General features: G+C 41.6%; 1 protein-coding gene across 5 annotated transcripts in view; it reads right to left on the bottom strand.

The window, feature by feature from the left end:
• Positions 1 to 17,250, bottom strand: part of EML4 (EMAP like 4) — a 422,649-nt gene that overhangs the window by 101,560 nt on the left and 303,839 nt on the right. For all 5 annotated transcript variants that reach the window (XM_029593309.1, XM_029593308.1, XM_029593311.1 and 2 more), the window contains 4 exons: positions 15,213 to 15,336; positions 10,068 to 10,217; positions 8,774 to 8,843; positions 2,505 to 2,615 (listed from right to left, as the gene is read on the bottom strand). In XM_029593309.1, the coding sequence (XP_029449169.1) occupies positions 2,505 to 2,615; positions 8,774 to 8,843; positions 10,068 to 10,217; positions 15,213 to 15,336 (455 nt within the window). The remainder of the gene's footprint in view (positions 1 to 2,504; positions 2,616 to 8,773; positions 8,844 to 10,067; positions 10,218 to 15,212; positions 15,337 to 17,250) is intronic.

Here is a 17,250-nt window from a genome sequence, read left to right as displayed (position 1 = left end):
ATAATTTACATGCTATTATTAGGCAGAAAAATCTTTGCCTTGTGCCACACCATATTGGTTTTTTTAGAATCAAAAAACCACGTGATATGAAATGCCAATATTAATGAGCATTTGACAAAACCCTCATTAATGAGCAAATGTCCAAACACTGCAATGTGTTTAAAGCTGTTCACTTATAAGGATATGTCTTCAATATCCAAGTGTGAAACGGATCGCTCAAATGTTTTGTAATCACAGGGTTTGTCAAAAATATTTTTGAAGAGGTTCGACCTTTTTTTTCGTTAATTTTTAAACATCATTAACATTTGTGAATTGCTGTTAGAAAGCAATTGAACGCCTTATAGCCATGAAAAAGACACTTATATTAAGATGTATGCAGCGGCACGAAGTTCAAATACCCTGCTTAAAACGCCCACATTTGCCCGAAACTGCGCCTGTTTCGTTCAAAACTTCATCAGGGACTCAGGAGCAATATCTGTGTCTTTGTTTTACAGATATTGTCTACAGATATATTCTACAGATATTGTTCTACAGATATTGTCTTTGAGCACAGATATTGCTCCTCAGCCCCTGACGAAGTTTTGAATGAAACAGGCGCAGTGTCGGGCAAATGTGGGCGTTTTAAGCAGGCATTTGAACTTCGTGCCGCTGCATACATCTTAATGATAAGTGTCTTTTTCGTGGCTATAAGGCGTTCAATTGCTTTCTAACAGCAATTCACAAATGTTAATGATGTTTAAAAGTTAAGGAAAAAAAAGGTCGAACCTCTTCAAAAATATTTTTGACAAACCCTATGATTACAAAAAATTTGAGCGATCTGTTTCACACTTGGATATTAAAGATATATCCTTATAAGTGAACAGCTTTAAACACATTGCAGTGTTTGGACATTTGCTCATTAATGAGGGGTTTGTCAAATGCTCATTAATATTGGCATTTCACATCACGTGATTTTTTGGTTTTAAAAAATTGTCATATTGATACCACGTTCAAATCAGTTCTGTGCTTTAAACACCATATTGGTTAACATTCTTATTTACTGCACATTCTAATATATGAAAATCAGATTACAGATACAGTTGTTTTAAACTCTGTTTCAAGAATGTCAGAACAAAAAGTTCAATATACAACCATAAGACATTTATAAATGTGTCACTGTCATTGAAGCAGATCTGGCTCTAGGTAATAGCTGTGTTATTGCTTTTCTGTATTATTTTATATGCTTATGACAATTTTCAAGCAGCCCATAGTGGTAAAATTCATGGGAACATTGTACACTTAGTCTTTGCCAAATATTTTCAAAGCAAACTTATGCATGTATGTTCACTTTGAAAATACTCAGGTAACTGGCAGAGTACATGCACACAAACACTCACAAAGTTTCACCTCTTCTTCGTAGTGTGTAACCTAAGGGGGGTCAATTTTAAAAAGATCGCGCGTGTGTCCATGTGCGTAGAGTTCCTGGAGCATGCACATGGATGCACCGATTTTATAACATGCGTGTGCATGTTATAAAATATGTTGGCTGTGCACATGTGCAGGCAGTGTGCAGGGGAGGGGCGAATTTTCGAATATTATGCACTGTCCCAGCCTGCCCCCCACCTTAGTCTGCCCCCCTGGAAAGGCCTGGCACTTGTGCACATAGTGGGGTTTACGTGCGTGGGCCTTTGAAAATTTGGCATATATATGTATACTTTTTAAAATAAAAAATATGCATATTTTGTGTGAATTTATGAAATTGTATTTTTTGGATATGCTGTAAGCCACTTTGGACAGTGTTTTCAGACTGAAAAGGCAGGGTACAATTGTAAACAGAAATAGAAAATTTGAGGTCCATATTCAAATGCCATTTAGATGGATAACGTAATAGTTATCCATCTAAATGGCTTACCCGGGTATACTGAGCGCTTATCCAGCTAAATTCTAGCTGTATAACTAGTTCCTGGCTAGAATTTAGCTAGATAAATCGGGAACATTCCGAGGATGGGCAAAAGGCATTCTGGGGAGCAGGGGAGTTAGCCACATTGTTAACAGTGATTTGGAGTTAGCCAATTAACTTATGCAGTTAACTCTGGTTGGGCTGTAGGACTTAAAGTTATCCCATTATACATAACCGGTTAACTTTAAGATACCCAGGTATATTCAGCAGCGCGACTGCGCTGCTGAATATACGCTACTAGTTAGTCGGATATGGTTATCCAGCTAATTAGCCGAGCTGTTCAGTGGCTGAATACTGTCCCATCTGGTTTAACAAGCTCTAGCTAATTCCAGTTTGAGTTTCATATGTCATTACTTGTCTATTTTAGACTAAAAAGGATAAGGCAATCTTTTCAGAGTGGCAATTTTCTTCATTTGACTGGACCAATGGGCAAACTGGCATTTAGATTTCCAATAAAATGCGTTAGGCTATAAACTTATTTTATACTTCAATTAATCTCTCTCAAGTTTCTATACAATCTGCGTTTTGTTTGCTAAATTACAAGAATAGAAATAAAATGTCTTACTGCTTTTGAAAAATCCAGACACCCAACTCCACGTTCAAAAATCCCAAGACCAATAACCTGAAGTGTTGACAGGCTGACAGAGTCCCATACTCTCACATGAGGTTGTAAAGGCTGTGTGAAAGCAATTGTATGAAAATTACCAGATGCTAAAATATCATATACTGTATACTATGAAACAAAACATTTCTTATAAAAAGCAATTTAATTTAACCAGATATCCTTATGACAAAGCTATCTTGCCTCAAGTCTCTAATTAAAATGCAGCTTATTGGCTGAAAGCACATTTTTGCTTGACAAAAGGTAACCAGTATTGCATAATGAAAATTTTACAGTACAAGGTATAAAGCAAATGTTGCTTACCTGTAACAGGTGTTCTCACAGGACAAGCAGGATGGTAGTCCTCACATATGGGTGACATCACAGGATGGAGCCCAATCACGGAACATTTGTCAAAGTTTCTAGAACTTTGACTGGCACCTACTGGGCATGCCCAGCATGGCACTAAACCTGCAGCCAGCAGGGGTCCCCTTCAGTCTTGTTTAAAGCTACAGGAAGTGCCGAAAAATAAAATAAGGAAATGTAACAAATCCAACACCGCGGGGCAGCGGGCGGGTTTCGTGAGGACTAACATCCTGCTGTCCTGTGAGAACATCTGTTACAGGTAAGCAACATTTGCTTTCTCACAGGACAAGCAGGATGATAGTCCTCACATATGGGTGAGTACCGAGCTGAGGATGTCCGAGAAATACACCAAATGTACCCAAGATGTGCAATAGGCACTAGGACTGGGGTGAAATTTGGTAGAGGGCATCCTGAACCTTAACGGGCAGGTGGAAGGGTGTTGGTACGTCAAGTTGCAAAACGGTTGCGCAAGACAGACTAGCCAAAGATGGAATCTTGTCTTCTGGCCTTGTCTAAGCAATAATGGGCTGAGTCCATTGTGACCTTAGAGTCCATTGCATGACTCTCATGGCCAAGCGGGCCACTGGGGTAACCTGTACTGAGGACGCCATGTGTCCCAGTAGGATGAGGAAGTGGCGTGCAGTCGTGTGGTGCTGAGACTGTAGCTGGCATGCGAGAGAGATGAGAGTGAGAGCTCGCTGTTGAGGCAGAAATGCCTTTGCCTGCACGGTGTCCAAGTCTGCCCCTATGAATGATAAAGCTCGAGATGGGACTAAGCAGGATTTCGGGTAGTTTACGAGAAATCCTAGCGAAATCAGAGTGTGTAAAGTAAGACATGGGGACGACAGAGCAGCTTGCTGAGTGGGAGCCCTGATTAACCAATCGTCTAGATAGGGATAGACGTGAACACCTTGGGTTCTGAGGAAGGCTGCTACTACTATGAGACACTTGGTGAAGACTCGTGGTGCAGATGCCAGGCCGAATGGTAGCACTCTGTACTGATAGTGCTTGGGGCCTACCAGAAATCTCAGGAACCTGCGTTGAAATGGATTTATCGCAATTTGTGTGTACGCGTCTTGGTGATCGAGAGAGCAGACCCAGTCTCCTTTTTGCAGAAGAGGAAGGAGGGAACTCGAGGTTACCATCTTCAACTTTTCTCGGTGGAGGTACTTGTTGAGGTCACGTAGGTCCAGAATTGGACAAATGCTGCCTGATTTTTTGGGGATTAGAAAGAACTGGGAATAGAATCCTAGGCCTTGTTGGGAGTAGGTCATTGGCTCTATTGCTCTGGACTGGAGGAGGAGGAAGACCTCCTGCTCCAGGAGTAGTGAGTGGTCAGATGTTCTCCACGTTGGTAGAGGTGGGGAGTCCGGTGGGATGGAGAGAAAGTTCAGGTGATAACCTTGAGAGATTGTGGCGAGGACCCATTGGTCTGAGGTGACTGTGTGCCACCTATTGTTGAAGTGGCACAATCAACCTCCCACTGGTATCTGAGGCAGTGGAAACTGGCAGCTACTCTCTATGCAGGAGTCAAAAGCCGGAAGCAGGGCCCGGCTGAGGAGCTGCTTGTGGCTTTTGTTTACAAGGTTGACTAGACTGGGCCTTTTGGAAAGGTCTCGTGGAACCAGTTCTAGACAGCGGTGGATAGAACTTTTTTGGACGGAAGAATGACTTTTTAGTATCCTTACTGAATGGCTGTTTGGAGGAATAGTCAGAGGGCATCAGAGAGAGCTGGCGAAGGGTCTCATGATGCTTCTTGAGTTCCGCCACCGTCCGCTGAATCTGTTCGCCAAACAGATTGTCTCCTATGCAGGGCAGATCAGATAATCTGTCTTGTACCTCAGGGCGTGAGTCCGAAGTCTTAAGCCAGGCCCATCTTCTTGCCGAAACAGCAGTTGCAGATACCCTGAAAGCGGTGTTGAAGATATCATAAGAGGATCTTATTTCATGCTTCCCTGCCTCAAACCACTTGTGTACCAGGGTTTCAGCTGTTCCTGGAATTGCTGAGGCAGGGACTCTGCAAAGTCCTGTATCTGCTTGAATAAGACCCTGTTGTACTGGGTCATGTGCAGCTCGTAAGAGGCGATCTGAGAGATGAGTACTGATCCCTGTAAGACACACTGGGCAATGGCATCCAGGAATTTCTGTTCCTTACCTGGGGGAAAGGAAGAGTAGGGTTTTGATCTTTTTGCCCTCTTTTGGGCAGATTCTACAACCACAGATTGGTGATCCAGCTGAGGTTTGTGGAATCCTGGTGCTGACTGGACCAAATAAGTGCTATCAGCTTTTCTGTTGACTGGAGCAACAGAACCAGGATGTTCCCAGTTCTTTTTGAGGAGATCCAAAAGAACCTGGTGAATAGGGATGGAGGTTATTTCTTTGGGAGCATCCAGGAATTGTAACAGCTCCATCATTTGATGCCTGTCATCTTGTTCAGTCTGCAATTGGAAGGGAACCAATTCAGAAATTTCCTTCACAAAATTTATGAAGGATAGGTCCTCTGGAGGAGAACGCTTCCTGCTTTCAGTAGGAGAAGGTGGCGATGGCAAGTCATCGGTGTCTAGAGATGAATCATCAGTCCAGGTATCATAGCGATCAGCACCTTTCCCCTAGGAACCTGAGAAGGATGGGACGATGGAATTCCTGAAGGTCCTGCTCTAGACTCTGAAGGCATCGAGGGAAGAATTGGAGGCACCGATGAAGGCATCAAGGGCATCGATGGATGGATCGTTGGCGCCGATGGACACATCGGCATTGGCAAAATTCCCGATGGAGGAATGCGGAACGGTGTTTCTCCACCCGATAAGGTAAGCGGGGAAGGCACAGGAGCCACCAGTGACCCAGCATCCATCGGTGGAAAAGCGGCTATAAGCGCGTCCATCTTCGATAGCAGTGATGCCAATGCTGCCGGAATGGGATAGATGGTCGGTTCCGCGGCTGGCACCTATATTGGCACCAGGGGAACTTGGAGTCTGTGTATCGCCTTATCGATGTCCTCCTGGACCATCTGGTCCAGTTCTTCACCGAGACCTGGAGCAAGCAGCCCCGGCTCCGAAAGGGAAGAAGGAGGCAGAGGCATGGCCGGGAGTGACCACCGTTAAAGGCAGAGTCGTGGTTCCTGATACCCTTCCGGGTGAGGATTACCTCGGTAACCCAGTTGCAGAAAGGGTCGATGCCTTTTCTGGACGGGGTTTTTTCGATGGCGGCTCGGACGATGGCGAGGTCGATGATTTTCCTTCCTTGATGGTCCGAGACTTCCGGTGTCGATGCCGATGTTTGTCTCTATGATCCCCTCGGTCCTGAGGGGGGGGGGGGGGTAGAGATAGTCGAAGGCCGAGAAGTCATCGACGCCAGGCGGTCAACGACTGGTGGCCGATACTGGCACGAAGTGGACGGTGCCGGTTCAGATGACGTCAATGCAATAGACGGAGTCGGGGTTTGAGAACGGAAGAGAAGTTCCATTTTCTCCATTCTGGCCTTGCGACCTTTTGGTGTCATTAAGGCACATTTGGTGCAGGTCAAGACATCATGCTCGCACCCAAGACACATTACACAGACTTTATGAGGGTCTATTATTGACATGGTGCGAGTACAGTCCAGGCACCGACTGAACCCAGACACCATGGCCTTTGAAAAAATTGAGCCGCGGTACAGTCGATGGCCAGTAGGCCGTGAGGGCCAAACTCTACGGGAATCGATCAAAACCAGGTAAAATCTTACTGGAGTACCACGAAGACAAAAATTCAAAGGAGGGACTCCCTGTGGGGAATGAGAGATTTTATTAGTTCAGTGAGGAAAATTCCTGTCAGGAATCTATGTGGAGCTCCTTAACCCGCGTGGCTACTGCTGCGCGGAAAAAAAGACTGAAGGGGGACCCCTGCTGGCTGCAGGTTTAGTGCCATGCTGGGCATGCCCAGTAGGTGCCAATCAAAGTTCTAGAAACTTTGACAAAAGTGTTCTGTGACTGGGCTCCATCTTGTGATGTCACCCATATGTGAGGACTACCATCCTGCTTATCCTGTGAGAATACAGTTAATGGTGATAGCTATGTTTGATGATGATAAACAGACACTGCCAGTCACTTGTGGCAAATACAGTTTAAGCCATTTCCATGGAAAACAATGACCCTGCTCATACTGACAATGTCTGTCACATTCAAGCAACAAAAATCACAAAAGGATATTTGGAGCTTATCACTAAAGCTTAGCATGCTAAATTGTGAACTTTGTACTCAAGTAGTGTACACAGAAGAGTAGGGCAGAGAAGTCCTGGGCCAGGAAGAGGATAATAGACAGAGGAAGTTGGCAACTGCACCCATGGATCTTTAGGCCCAGGACCATCCTACTGGGCCTGTCAAAGGAAGAAGTAATCTGCATTTACTGCTTGGGTTCAGTAACCATCATATTTCTAATATGAATAGTTAAAAGCTAACAATGATCCTCAGACTGCTAGGTATCATGCCATATCTGGGCTTATCAAACCATTCAGCTTGTTATATCATCTTGCCTCTGATGCATTTCAAACCACAGTGGGTGCAGTTGACGGAATAGAACAAAACACTTTCACCAGATGCTTCCACCAGATAGTGCAAGCCCTGCACAAATGAACTGGAATGTTTAGTAAATATTCCAATCACAGGCAATAAGAGCAAGACCTAAAAAATGGGCTTTCTATAACATTGCTGGCCTATAACATTTGATAGATGCAACAGACTGCATGCATGTAGCGCTTACGCCACAGCTGTTCTTTCAACACCATTACTGATAGAGAAACCCGCTGGACAAAAAAAAACCCCCCACACTTACTCACCCTCTTATCCACAGACCCGGAACACCACACAATGAAAAATGGACAATGGAGAGAGAATATACAAAAGAAATACAAGACACGTGACAAAGGTGTCGTGACAAAGATATCTTTTGGCTCCACTGGAACTCTCTGCTCTCCGTTATCCTATTCTCCTGGGGTGCAGTTTGCTCTCCCACTTTTTCCCTTGGTGCTGACAACTATCCATACGTGTCAGGCTTATTTTTATACAATTAAACAAAGATATGGAGCCATAAGAAAAAGAGGGCTGAGCATGCTCTGTTAAGCACATATGTGTTATTTTGTGCAGCGATGACAAGTATTTAGGGCTCAGGTAGAAATAGAGCTTTGGCACTACCCCTTTTTTGCAGCTGCATGCATGTTATTTGCACACAGTTGCTATGCATTCTATAACTTAACACGCATACAAAAGATTTTGTGGATCACCCTGTAAGAGTTGCTTTATCATGCAAATGAACATTTTTTTCAGGCCTCTATGATAAAAAAGAAAATAAATTCAAAGGGAAAATGTTTAAATCACATGTACTATTTATCTTCATTATTTTAACACTACAAAGCTAATTTAGTTATTCAAATCCCTAAAGCTCGATCTAACTGCTTTTTGTATATTTATTTATTTTTTGTTTATTTATTTTATATACACCCTCAAATCTGTGGACAATCTAGACAGTGAGCCTGCTCATGGCTCAAACTGAGCTTGGCAAACAGTGAAAAGTTCGCCAAGCTTCCAGGTCCACATCACTCAAAAAAACAGGATTTTCCTTGTTCTTGAAAAGCCAACATACAACTTTATTATCAATGTATTATTATGGTGATATATATGCGCATGTGTATTGGTGATGGTGGAGGTAGAGGTGAGGCGGCGGGTGGAGGGACAGGAGGATTGGATGGAACATAGCTCTTAGAACTTAGCCTCTCTTAAATGGTTAACAAATTCCACACAGTCTTAAAGACAGAAAAAAAAAAATAACTGTTCTGCTCATGAACAACCACCATCTATACTGGGATCATTTCACAAGTTAGGCTGCCAGAGTACTTACCCGTCCATCTTTGTCCACTCCAGCAATTTGCCCTGTTGCAATCCTTATTTTATCTGGATGGACTGCAAGACTAGGAAACAGCAACAATAATAAAATAAGTCAGATTTACTAAGTTTTGATAAAATGCACAATCGAGTTCACTAATCAAAATACAAAATCTACCTTTTTGAGTAAAATTTACCTTAAGAATTGATATATTTTCTCACTGCAATTTGCAAATACAGGGATTTTTAAACTCACTACATCTTATCTAGGATCTCTGGTTAGTACAGATAAAGTAGTCTTGTCGAGTCATTCAAGGAAAAATATGTGCAGTCCCATCACCATTAACGGATTCATTATATTAGGAAGAAGCATCGATGATTGTCACAAAAGAATGATAGGAAGGGAGATTACTGAATACTGCTTCATGTTGTAGAATGCAGACAATCTTCAAAAGAGGTCAACTTTAGTATCATGTAAGAAAAATACTGTATAAAGAGGATCCTGCTGATAGGTGGAATTCAAACTAGCTAAATCTAGATGCAGCTTAACATGGCTAGAAACGCTATTTCCTGCTGCTGTTGAAGATGTGCCTTATAATTTAACTCTTAGCTTTTTTTGAAAACAAGAATAAAAAGTATGTCCTTCCATTCTACTACCTCTCAAAATATGCATTAAAACAGCATTTAAAAGTTGATTTTAATTGCCCTGCTGTACAGCCATATAAAGTGTGGGCTTTCTTATTGGCCCAAAACAGGGTATAAAGTTATAGAAACAATTACCTGTTTCAATTTGGATGGAATTTCTCTCTTTTTTTTTTTTTTTTTTTTTTTTTTTAAAACGCCTTAAAGGGTGGTTAGGTATGACAACTAATTACCAGGCTTTGTTTCATTTAATGTATGTAAAATATAGGTGAAATGTACCATCTGTAGAAAAATTATTAAAAGAAAATGTTCAGGAACACTAAACTGTATAGCAAAGCTGCTGTTTCCAGGTTTCATTACATCCTTCTGTACAATATAGGGTATAGCATAGGTGGCAAAAACAATTGAAATCTTGCCATATGATACAGAAGGCATGGCTCCCCGATTTTATCAGGGTATAACCTGAATTCAAGATTTACTTTGGAGGACAACTAAGGGAATTTAACTGGATGTAAGTGCAAACAGAAAACGTACAATAGGAATCATACATACTTTATCCATAATAGGATAGTTTAGTGGATGCTTGGAGCATAAAACAACATGACAGCTTCACAAAGATAACTTAATGCACTTTTCATATCACATTTATAAAAGAGGTTCATACCAACCATTTAACACAGTCTGTGTGACCGAGGTAGTGCCGCTGAGTTCTTTCGTCATAGTTGAACAGCACCACCACTGAAGCTATAAAATATACTATTTCTCCAGTAGGTAGGAGGTAAACATTGGCACGACAATCCCTCCCACGATAACCATACCTTTTGAAAAAGTGTCAAGGTTTTCAACCATTGAATTGAGTTTACTCTACTTTGAATATACATTTAAGGTTTTTTTTTACTAAATGGGTTTTTTTTTTACTAAATGGTTTTTTGATTTTGCCCCCAGTTCCATGCAACCCTGTTCTTTGTATTGCTCTTTGCATTTTTTGAGTTTCACTGTAAACTGATTTGATATGTATCCTTTACATGAAGGTCGGTATATAAATGTTCAAAATAAATAAATATGTAACTGCAGGAAAGAAAATGGAGGTAAATAATAAATTAGAGAGTACATAGGATAAATGCTATAGTAACTTCCAGTGCTTGCAGCTGGCTTGAGAAATTCCAGTGTTGCTTTCTGACTGGTCATAGCAGCGGTACTTGGATCACCACTTGAACTCAGGGGGCTGCAACGGCTACTTCAGCAGCAGAAGCCCAAACCAGAAACTAAACTCAGGTCTCTGCATGGTGGTGAACAGAAATACCCACTTAGTTACCCCATTTCACATGATTTTAAGAAGCTGCTATTTGCAATGCTGAGGCCTTGTAATTCTACTATAGGACCATTTACCTAGAAGGCTAGAGCACCTCATGAAACATGATGTAACTAACCCTTTGAACAGAATATTTATTTACTAGCAAACTCTTGTCAAATGAGAATCCCATCTTGTCTTTGTTCTCTTAAAACACAGTCACCTGTCGGTTCATGCTTAGTATAAAATTTTAAACATTTTAAGTAAGAATCTGCTCCTCCTCATTCCTGTTGGTAAGAGTTCTTTAAAATGTGCTAGCCGAATAAGAGAAGCTGTTTTTATTTTGTAGTAAGAGAAACCTGGATTTCCACATTCAGATACTACAGCACAGAAAAAAATTTCTGTGTATGCTTACCTAGGTAAATAGGTTGTCTGAGAATTACCCCTCTCTATATGCAGATAAAAGTATGTACAGGAACCAACCATGTAGATACTTTTTGCTCATGGGAAAACGGAGGCAGACTCAGACTGTGGGAGGCATTTATGTGAAATTTAAAAGAAAAAAGTATCTGCAGAAAAGGAAGGTGCAAATCTCTGCAAGTACTTTTTCCTGGGAATTGATACCCAAGTCCATAAGGAAAAGAATCTACGGACTTTGCACCTGCCTGCAGAGTTTTATTCATTTATAGCCTCCCTTATAAATTGCTTTTGAAAATCAGACCTGTAATGGGTTCGATTTTCAAAAGCATTTACACACTTAAAAAATGTGTTTACACGTGTAAATGCTCTTTACCCATGTAAGTAGACTTTTGAAAACTGCTACAAATGGCTTTTGAAAATTGCTACAACAGTAGTTACATTTACACGTTTAAATCCTTTTGAAAATTGCCCCCAAATCAGGCAAATAAAAAAAAAAAGAGAATGCGTGCGCCATACACATTGGCATGTGAGCAGTGATACACTGCAATATTAATGGATCTATGCACTTGCGTGCGTATGTTTTAAAATATACCCTGCGCAGGCAAGTATGAGCCTAATCTTAAAAGATTGCTTGAGAAAACGTACTTCGTGTATCTTTCCTAGAAGTTTGCTCGCTTTTACGCGCTTATGAAGGCAGATTTTAAAATATGTTTGCGCAAGGGACAACACAGTTTTTCCAATTAGCCCACCAGTTTGTCCAGTGGCCCCTCTGGCTCTTGATCCTGCGTGCTACACACAGTTGACTCAGACCCCTCCATCCTGACCTGTAAGCCCTAAAAATTAAGATCTGCAGATTTGTTCCTCATCTGGAGCAGCAGTAAAGTTACATGGATAACAAGCCAAAGCATGCCACGGTCAATTGAGAGTTACACGTGTTAACTGTTGGCCCCGCCATGGAATGCTAATGCTCCACTCATGCCTTGCCCCTTTTCTGCCCTCTTTTTTTTTTTTTTGATATGTGCGTACCTTGCAGCTTTCTAAAATCCACATTGCTTGTGTGCAGCCCGTGTGATCATTTTTGTGCGAGCAATGGTTTTAAAATCAAAATCGATATGTTTAATGTGACTTGCCAAAATCTAGACTTATTCCATTTTCACAAGTGCCACAATCACATGGCTGAATTGTTTGTAGAAGCAATTCCCTGTGAAGTTAAAAAAAAAAAGAAATCAAACTTGAAGAAGGAAAACAGCAAATCCTACTGCTAAAGCAATGCTGAAATAAAAAAAAAAAACAACCATTGTGAAAACTTGTTTTATTGCCTAAAAACCTAGATCTTACTTTAAGTGAATATGGTTTAATAAGGTTAACATTTAAAGGCATGCATGCTAAGACTGCAGATTGATGCCATATTGAAACCTTCAGTTTGACTGTATGATGAGTCCTGATGGCATAGGGTTTCCTTGTTTTTGGAACTGGAAATTGGGTTGCTTTGCAGGTGGATGTAATAACCTTTGTAAATAACCTAATGGTAAAAACAGAGGTTCACTTGAAGGGTTATGGGAGGGAGTGTGGGGGATACAAATTGTGAATAGCAGGCTCTTCATCAAAACTCTGTTTCTCCAGTGCCTAGAGAAGTGCTGTGCAAGAAAATTCTTCCAGACACACATACACACGCGTGTGCGCCAGAAAACTTTAACCTGCCCTTTCCACCAGTTTTCATGAGAGAACGTTTCTACAGAACCATTCAACTCAATTTGAACAAATTTGGCAGTGAAAGAGAATGTCATGCAGAATGTCATCTGTGCTAATCTCTAACTAAAATAGAATTACTCTGAGAAATTGAGTTAAAAAAAAAATTTACAATTTAACATTGAGCCCATAATTACAATGAATCCATGCTACTATCATCATAAAAGTCAAACCTTTATAGGACCGTGAATGCCCATCATTTACAGAACAATTCTTTCCTAGTTCTCATGTCAGAACTGAATATATATTCCCAAACAGAATAGTGAAATAAATGGTGCATCATCTGGTTATGAATTCTAGGATTTTAAAAACAGAGGAAAGAAGCGAGGCAGAGAGAAGAAAAAAAATAAACAGAGGCGAAAAGCTCAAGAAGAAAATAAAAAGGAGAGAAAAAATGGAAGCTGAAAAGCAATACTAGACAAGGAAATTATAAAATGAAAACTGTAATTAAGGTTATAAATGAGAGCTTCTTGTGGAATTTCTAAAACCAGATGATTTTTTGTCTCCTTGTTTGTTGTTTTTTGTTAGCTGAAGTCGAAGGTGAATTTTACTATCTAGGGATAATGTTTTCTATAAATTAACTGCAGAAAAAAAAAAGTTATTTTAACCTAAAAGTACTGACAGGGAACAAGGAACAAAAAGTGAATGTGTGATGAGTGGGGTGGGCGTGAGCCCTTAGAGCTGTAGCGTTGTTGATGCTGCCTTGTAGGTGAACCTAGGAGGTTTACACAGACACCTGACAAATGCACCCTGAAGCGGGACAGTTTGGAGCTTCGCCTATACCAGCCTCCTTCCCTGCAGGTTCAGGTGCCCGGCAGGACTTAGGTAGGTCCCTAGTGCCGTAGATAGAGCAAGAGTCCAAGGGCATGCTGGGGTCACAATAGGCAGCGGCTGGAGATAATGAGAATAGGCCAGGAGTCGGGGCAGCAGCAGACAAGCAGAAACAGGTCCAAGGAAAGGCAACAGGCGCCAAGCAAGCATAGTCAGGTCCAATGCAAGAGGTCCGTTATGGGCAGCAGGCAAGCATGGTCAGGTCCAATGCAAGAGGTCAGTACCAGATCATTGGGCCAGGGTTGGACAAAAATGCATGAAGAGATACTGGACGAGACTGGGAGGAGGAGACTAGGCTGGATGAGACAGGCTGGGCAAGACAAGGCTGGACGAGGTAGGCTGTACAAGGCAAAGCTGGATGCAGGAACACTGGAACACACGACACATGAACAGAGGATGCTGAAGCACAGGAACAGCTGAATGCAGGAGCAACACTCACTACACTATGCTGGAGATCCGTGACAGAGTCGTTGTGGAATTGACCTGGCAAGCCTTATATAGGGAGAGCTAATGTCATCACAGGGTGCTGCAGGGGCCTTCCCAGCCACAGGCCCTTTTAAGTCTCTGTATGCACATAAGTAAACCTCAGGACAGAGCAGGAAGAGGCCTGCAAGGTCTGGGATGAGTGCAGTGGCTCACAGGGCCGTCTCATGAGTCACCAACCATAAAGGAATGGTTTTAACCTTTCAAGTGCAAAATTATAGACATCAAGGGTCTATTTAGTCAGCAGTACTAATTTCAACACAGGTACTAGGTTTTATGTTCATCTTCTTCCTGACTCAAATTTACTGGTTTGACACATATAGATGGAGTTAACTAATCAGCAAAAGGAGAATCATCTAATCCATTTAAACTTTTAAGATTTTTCAGGGGCCATGATTTGACCTATGAAGTCTAAACGCTCTCTTTTCTTAAAGAAATTTTTCAAAGGCAAATCTTTATGGGTCACCAGATCTGTACAAGAACATCTAGCGAATAATGCAGCTTCTTGTAATAATTATAAAGCTTTAACAGCTAATTTGTTCAATAAATTTTCATTGTGAAAAGAAATCTCTGGGGTCATGTTTTATAAGCATCAGTGCACAATTACTATGTGTGCACATGTGTGGGGCAGGAGAGGCACTGACTGTAACAGCAGAAGCAGACAGGAAAGAATAAGTGGGCATATTCCAACAATTTGCAGCTGATTCATAAGGATGATACTTGAGAAGTAAGGAAGTAACAAAATAAAGAGAGGAAAAATATGACAGAGGTACACAGTTCAACCTCAACGCATCAGACCATTTTTGTTTAGCTGAATAAAAATGATGATTAATTTAAAATGCTCTATCAGGTGTACATCATTAAAATAGAGTATCATGGCCCCTTGGCAGAAGAAAAATATTAGATAATTTCTCTATAATTTAGCTGCTGTTTTTCAGCACTATATTCAAGAGGAAGTATTTAAACTTGGCAAACTTTCTGAATGAGCTAAATTGAAGTATTATTGTATATAAAAATAATCTCTACATGACAAGGATACACCCACTCCAGCTTCAACTTCTCTGAAGGCAGTTCTGTCCTAATGTCATCATAATTTTCCACGTCAGAAGGAATGAACATTGTGATTGGTCGACCCCGCATGAACATCTTGATATATTCTCCTTCTGTAGAAATAAAATCTTATGAAACACCCACCTCCTAAGCACCTTATAATTAAATCACATTTGTATTCTCTGTCTTTAGCAAATGTGAATTTTATTATAATAAACAAAAAGAGTAAATGAACCAATGTTTAAGGATTGACATTCTACATCGCATTTAAACATAGGAGGAAACAAGGGAGAGAGAAAATGAGGTACGATGCTGCAACTACTAGAACCAAGGAGACGACATTTACTTTAAGCAAACTTAGAGGCCGATGCAATAATTATGCGCAGAAAGCGGGCGCTGAACAGTCAGCACCTGCTTTCTTAATGCGCCCCCAGGCGCCCCCTTGGGGGCGCCATACAATATTTAAATTAGGGAGTTGCATTAGCAAGGAGGCTCTAGGCCGCTTACACACCCCTAGCACCTCCTTGCTAATGAGAACCTGATTGGCATTGGTTTCCCTACATGCCACACAGCCGCACAGCCAGTGGGTTCAGGAAACGGACACTTGTCAGTTGAACATCTGTTTCCTGCATCCGACTGCCAATGTTTTTTGATTTTTTTTTTAACTTTTTTTTTTTTTTAACTTTATTTAATTTTGTTTTTCCTCCTATTTAATATCGCAACGATATTAAGTAGGAGGCAGTACAGAAAAGCAATTTTTTCTGCTTTTCTGTACAGGTTTAAGGAGCTAAATATGCCTCCTAGTTGCACATTTATTTTTTGTATCGGGAGTGAATGCTTAATAGTCTCATTCACATGCAGGTTATACAGTGTGCTTGGCTGAGTGCACTGTATTGCATCGGCCCCTTAGACTAACTCTAATAGACTGTTTTGTTTGCTGCGATAAACTTTTACTTGTAGAAAAGAACTTTTAATCAAGCTTTACAAACATAGAACAGCAATGGATCCATCATTTAAAGCTGCACGAATGCAATATTCTTATAATTGCATAACTCTCCTTCTGCCCTCTAATTCCAAGTCCTAGGGATGTGCATTCGTTTTGAACGAATGCACAATCCACAACGTATAGGTCCCTATTCGTTGCATTCGTGGGGTTCCAAAACGTATGGCGAACCCCCACGAATGCAACGTATCATTAACGAATAAACCCCCCCCCCACCCTCCTGACCCCCCCAAGACTTGCCAAAAGTCCCTGGTGGTCCAGCAGGGGTCCTGGAGCATTCTCCTGCACTCGGGCCGTTGGCTGCTGGTATTCAAAATGACGCCGATAGCCCGATACCCTTTGCCCTTACTATGTGATAGGGGCTACCAGTGCCATTGGTCGGCCCCTGTCACATGGTAGGAGCACAAGATGGCACCATTGCTCCTAACATGTGACAGGGGCCGACCAATGGCACTGGTAGCTCCTGTGACATAGCAAGGGCAAAGGCTATCGGCGCCATTTTGAATAACGGCAGCCGACTGCCCGAGTGCAGGAGAATGCTCCAGGACCCCTGCTGGACCACCAGGGACTTTTGGCAAGTCTTGGGGGGGTCAGGAGGGTGGGGGTTTGTAGTTAATAAAGTTTAAAGGGTTGGGATTTTTTTTTTTTTTTTTATTTTAATGGGAAACGAATCCCATATGTAACCAATGGACGAATCGGGGTCCCCCAAAAACGGATGTAACGGATTTGGGTCCCGACGAATACCGAATCGAACGTATCCACCCCTCCTGCACATCCCTACCAACTCCTCCTCCCTAAGACCTATCAGACAACAGATAGTGTAGGGAGATACTAGAGGTTTCACTGCAAAAATATGAATACTGACTCCACAAGAGGGATACAAGCTTCATATAAGAAATGCTGAAATGTATGTTTCAACAGAAAAACAAGATGAGGAACTTTTGACCAGGTAACAATACTACCCATCTTATCTGATCTGCCTGTTTAAGGCGATAACTTCTTGCCACAAATAATGAAGTAAGCA

This window comes from Rhinatrema bivittatum, chromosome 3 (assembly GCF_901001135.1).
Source record: "Rhinatrema bivittatum chromosome 3, aRhiBiv1.1, whole genome shotgun sequence".
In the NCBI taxonomy this organism is placed as follows: Eukaryota; Metazoa; Chordata; class Amphibia; order Gymnophiona; family Rhinatrematidae; genus Rhinatrema; species Rhinatrema bivittatum.
Note: the sequence above shows the minus strand (reverse complement) of the source record. Positions and strands in the feature narration are given on the sequence as shown.